Genomic DNA, 5559 nt, shown 5'->3' with positions numbered 1-5559 from the left:
AAAAAGTTGATTGTTTTAGTTTGGATTATAACAATATATGTTTTAGGCATAAATAATTTTAGTTTAAGAAGAAAATAGTAAAGATTGTAACAATGAATATAATAGTAAATGGTGATTTAAAACAGTATTGATGAAAACTAGTGAAATAGTAAATAAAATTAGTTATTATAGTCTTAGAATAATTTTTGACTGATCTAAAAATCCAAATCGAGTTCGCTGATAAACCCTAAACCCTTTCCGGTTTTCCGTCAGTGTTCGTCCATGCTCAATCTGCCTCATGTTCGTTATCAGAAGATTGTTCCTCCAAAACGCAAGTCCGTTTCCTCATCCTCATACATCTCCTAATCCACGTTTCTTCTACTCCAAACTCCGCGATCACTACGCCTTTGAATCCCCCCCTTCTATCTCCCCATCGCCGGAGCCCAAACCGCGCTCAAACAAACCTCCAAAACCGCGGTACAAACCGCCGTCGTCGCTCGATCTTGTTGATAAGAAGCCAAGGCGTTCAGATTTGCCGTTCGATTTCCAGTACAGTTACACGGAGACTAGCCCCTCGGTGAGGCCTATTGGGCTTCGAGAACCGAAGTATTCGCCGTTTGGTCCTGGGCGACTTGATCGGAAATGGACTGGGGTGTGTGCCCCGGCGGTGGACCCGAAGGCGACCACTGTAGAGGGCATGGAAGATCCAAAACTGGAAGAGAAGAGGAGGGTCATGAGGGAGAATATACAAGGGGAGCCATTGACAGGAGCCGAGAGAAAGGCCTTAGTGGAAACGTGTCAAAAGAAGAGAACAAAGAGGCAGATTAATTTGGGTATGTGGTATTATGGGGTGTGCTAACTGCAAAGATTGGCAATTTTGGTTTTGGATTCATGTATTGTTGAATTGTGGTGAAAGTATTTGAAAATTTTGGTGTGCATGTGTTTTTTTTTTCTCCTTTTAATGGGTTGTTCAATGTTTGTCCTGTATGCCCAAGTTACTTTGTTATCTTGGTATTTTTCTTGTATTAGACTAATGGGTTTGATTCTCAAATTTGAGTCTGTAAGCTGGAGTAATATTCAAGAAAAAATGTGGAAGTAAGAAAGTTCATAAAAAATATTTGAACTCACAAATGTGTATTATTATACTTGTTTATTGGTATCCACGTTCAAGATGTTATTTATGTAACTGTTTTTTTTTTTTTTTAATTAGAGATCATTTTAGTGGTAGATTATCATTCCATCCCTTCATTTCGATGTTTGAACCACCATGAGGTTTATAGAAAGCATGCTGGTAGATATGTTATTATATGATTATAAACCCGTTATTATGTGGCATTATCTCTGATAAGTTGATTTTGAGTGTTGGAATAGCGAAGCATCTGACGTATTATCTGTATTTTGGGTGCCCCCTTGCGGAAGTTTCATTAAACTATTGTTAGCAAAGACAAAGTTGTAGGTCTCGGAATAGTTTGAGAAATTTTAGATAATAGGAAAGTATTGATATTTCTGCATTATTTCACTATTTGGTTATTACTCTAGATGAAAGAAATGTCGAGGTTGATAATAATATATGCGGCGTGGTATTATAAAGGATAGTGTTTTCTTATCAAATCTAATTTTCAGGTGCTACATGGATGTTGAGATTATCTTATTTTCTGTGCTTATGGTACTGAGAAATCTTACCATACGATCCCTATATTGAACAGGCTCTGTTGTAGTAATTGCGTTTTCTATTAACCATGTAACTTCTATATGTGTTTGTAGGAAGAGATGGTTTGACTCACAATATGTTAAATGATATCCATAATCACTGGAGACATGCTGAAGCAGTGAGGATCAAATGTCTAGGAGTTCCCACTGTTGATATGAAAAACGTGTGCATGCAACTTGAGGTATGACTTTCATTTCTTTGGCTGGAGTTGTGTTGTTTTAGACAGAAGTTTTAGTTCTTAATTTCTTAAGCTATTGAGTTGCTTTTCCACAGATCATATTTAACGTATTGAAAATGTATTTTGAGTCATACTCGGACCCTTCGGTGTATTGCTTAATATTGAATTGTATGGAATGATAACACCCACCTGTACCTGTTTATGTTAATTTAATTTGAGATTTGTCCATGCCTGCAGGACAAAACCTCTGGAAAGATCATTCATAGGCATGGTGGTTTTCTTGTTCTATACAGAGGGAGGAACTATAATCCCAAGAAAAGGCCATTCATTCCCTTAATGTTATGGAGACCCCATGAACCTATTTATCCCAGGTTGATTAAAACTACAATTGACGGACTAAGCATTGATGAAACAAAAGAAATGAGAAAGAAAGGACTAGCTGTTCCTGCTTTGACAAAACTTGGTATGTGTTTGAGAATTTTTCTTAAACTTGTTTCCAGTAATTACCGTATCATCATAAGGTCATTCACTAACACACGATGCCTGTGGATTTTAGCAAAGAATGGTTACTATGGTAGTTTGGTACCCATGGTTCGAGATGCTTTTCTCTCCTGCGAGTTGGTTCGGATTGACTGTCAAGGCCTTGAGATTAGTGATTACAAGAAAATTGGCTGCAAGCTACGGGTAACGATTGTGCCTCCCATGCCTTTACATAACCCTTCCTAAATTCTTAAATCATAGAAAGAAATTAGCCTCATAATGCCGTGAGTATTGTTTTCCAATCTCCATTATATGCCTTCGTGCAAAGGGAATAGTGTGGAGGGGAATTTGGATAATTCTTTTTTTTTAAAAAAAAAAAAACCTGTTTTGCAGGATTTTTTTTTTTTTTTTTTTGTTGAAAGAATCACATTGTTAAATAGAAGGGGGAAATATTTTTAAAAAATCACATTTTTTTTTTTTTTGGGGGGGGGGGGTGTCTGTTATTAAAAAACGGTGGGCAAACTGAGGAAATTTAGGGCTGGATTGGATTGACTGGATAAAATATTTTTTTAAAAAGTCATTTTTATTTAAACTCTTTTGATAAAAGTTGTTTAAATTACTTTTTCAAAGTGTTTTATAAGCTATTTTGAATGATAACCAAACACTTTAGCTTTTTTCCAAAATGACTCATTTTCAAAATTAAACACTCGAAGAGTTAAACCAAACACATCCTTAAGCTTGGAAGTTGGAAGTACATACTTTAGTTTAATCTGTGAATTGTCTTCAAGTCTTTAGATGTCTGTTTCTCGGCTGAATTCTTTTCATTTTCGATCAACTTTCTTTCTTAAATCAGGACCTTGTGCCTTGTATCTTGGTGACATTTGAGAAGGAGCAAATTGTAGTTTGGAGGGGCAAGGATTACCAGCCCTTGGACTCTGGATGTTATATTTCAGTTAGAGAGTCCTTTGATGATGTTGATGGTAATATGAATTGTGTCGACCATGATGAGGATGACGATGATTACTGCGATGGGGGCATTCATTCTGGTAATGATGAGTAGTGCTTTAGTTGCTTCATATCACATGTAAATCATTCTCCAAAGTATCAGGATCTTTTTAGCCTGAAGATTGACCCATATTCTTTACCCATATCTCCTATTGCCTTATTCTTTTGCTCTCTTCCATTGAAGGAGGGTGAAAATCCTGTCCGGAGGTTCAAACATTTAATTTTTTGATCGAGAGTATATATCTTAGCCATTTTAATCGAGAGTATATATCTTAGTCGGTTAAACTATGTCCAAGTTGAGTTGAGCTATGTCTACCAAGGGAAATGTCTAAAAGATGATTATAGATTATTTATTGAATCATTGTAGTGTTTTATTTAGATTGGCTTCACACTTTTTGTTATTGCACTCCACGAGTCTTGTCTTTCCATCCAACGACTAGCTTTCTTTCTTCTCATGTATTACCTGATGAATGCTAATGCTGCTTAAAATTTATGAACTTTGACATCGTTGTTGTAAATTATTTAAATTAATAATTTACTTTATCTTCATAACTACTACTTTTAGTAAATTTACTTGTTTTTAAATGTATATTTGTTCATCGTAATTTTGTATTCAATTGGTTAAATTATAGTGTATATTTATTTCTTTGAAAATTTTCCTTCAACTAATAATAATTGTATCAATTTTAAATTTGAACGTTCATGAATGTATTAATTAACACTCTTCTCTGGATTTAGTATGAAAAATATCATGCAAATATAATTGTTTCAAATTAAACTTCTAGATTGTTTTAAGTGAATCAATTTAGTAAATATTGCATTTAAAAAAAATCTAAAAATCATCCTTGCATTTAATTATTATACTAAGTTCAAATGTTGGATTAATAAAATGAACTATTAGAATTGAATCGATGCATAGAAGTTTTTTTTAGGGAAATATTAATTGAAAGTCTATGTTGTGTTTTGCTTATGAAAGATTATGAGTTTAATTGATAAAATTGTAAGTCTCAACATATTTATCTAATCAAAATGTAATGGATGGTATAAATTAATATACTTACGAGAGTTCAAAGTTTAAATTGATATGAGTTCAAAGTTTAAATTGATATAAACTCTTAAGTTTAGGAATGTAAATTGATATTTTTTCAATCTTTTTTTTAGTTCAACTTATTCTATAAAAAGGATTTTTTACTTTGGACTTCTCGGTTTTGCTTTAATTTGTTATGTTCTTGTGGACTTTACTATCATGTTAAACAAATCTTTTAACCTTAATTTATCTATTAATTTTGTGACCTTGAAGTATTAAAAGATGTCTAACAAATAAATAATCAAATTTAAAACTGAAAATCTACCCGATGCAAAAAGTTTTATGTATAATATNAGATAATTTTTATATCGGTCTTGTCGATAATAATAAATTTTTTCCTTAAAAAAAGGTTTTCTTAATAATTACTTCTAATAAAACACGTAAATTAAAAGGAATACACCTGTCCATTAAGATTATGTTTTTGGCAATGAAAATTAGAAGACTTATGGCCTCACGTTGTTCCAATCTAAATACGTGGCCGCCAAAAGCCTCCAAAAGCCTCGGCCTGTCTCCCCACGTACTGCCGACTTTTTCTTTTTCTTTTCTTTTCTTTTCTTTCTTTTTTCTTTTCTTTTTTTTTAAAAAAACATTTTCTTTTTTGAATGGATAAATTTAAACACTAAATCCCTTGACTTTTAAAATTACTAATCGAAATTTCTAAATCATATATATATATATATATAAACTCGAAATTGATATAGAAAATTAGAAGTTTATGAAATCATTACATACTTTCGAAAGTCATGGATTGAATAAATACAGTTCAATTAAACTTCTAATTTAACCTTTAATCATTATATTTATTTGCTTAATTTAAATAATAAAATTAGAAATGATGTCTTTTAATTTTTATTTAATTCTAATAAATATTCATAAAGTTTAACTAAACTTATGAGGTAATAAGGTTATGGACTATATTGTAGTGTTGCCTTTTTTTTAATAACTATTTGGTTGTTGAATTTTAAATTTATAAACACTGTTTCTATTTATATGTTTTTTTAAAAATATATATATATACCAAAGTCTATGAAGATCATGTAAAGTTTTTAACATTACAATATTTTATTTTATTTTTCTTTTTTATTTGATTCATTTGACTATGGATTCAATTATTTCTTT

At 31.8% G+C, this 5559-nt stretch overlaps 1 protein-coding gene across 1 annotated transcript; it reads left to right on the top strand.

The window, feature by feature from the left end:
• Positions 1-205: 205 nt before the first annotated feature.
• On the top strand, positions 206-3759 carry LOC120070810 (CRS2-associated factor 1, mitochondrial). Its single transcript, XM_039022696.1, has 5 exons — positions 206-812; positions 1744-1871; positions 2106-2331; positions 2425-2552; positions 3202-3759. The coding sequence occupies exons 1-5, from the start codon at positions 278-280 to the stop codon at positions 3406-3408; spliced, it is 1224 nt and encodes a 407-aa protein (XP_038878624.1). The 5' UTR covers positions 206-277; the 3' UTR covers positions 3409-3759.
• Positions 3760-5559: the final 1800 nt, after the last annotated feature.

This window comes from Benincasa hispida, chromosome 1 (genome assembly GCF_009727055.1).
Source record: "Benincasa hispida cultivar B227 chromosome 1, ASM972705v1, whole genome shotgun sequence".
Lineage (NCBI taxonomy): Eukaryota > Viridiplantae > Streptophyta > Magnoliopsida > Cucurbitales > Cucurbitaceae > Benincasa > Benincasa hispida.
The sequence above is the reverse complement of the archived record's forward strand: the minus strand, read 5'-3'. Positions and strand labels throughout refer to the sequence as shown.

What these genes read in the sequence shown, in the direction of transcription:
- LOC120070810 (XM_039022696.1), top strand. Translation starts at nt 278, where the DNA reads ATGTTCGTTATCAGAAGATTGTTCCTCCAAAACGCAAGTCCGTTTCCT. An exon ending in ACGTGTGCATGCAACTTGAG is followed by an intron (nt 1,872 to 2,105) that starts GTATGACTTTCA and finishes CCATGCCTGCAG; the next exon opens with GACAAAACCTCTGGAAAGAT. An exon ending in AAATTGGCTGCAAGCTACGG is followed by an intron (nt 2,553 to 3,201) that starts GTAACGATTGTG and finishes TTCTTAAATCAG; the next exon opens with GACCTTGTGCCTTGTATCTT.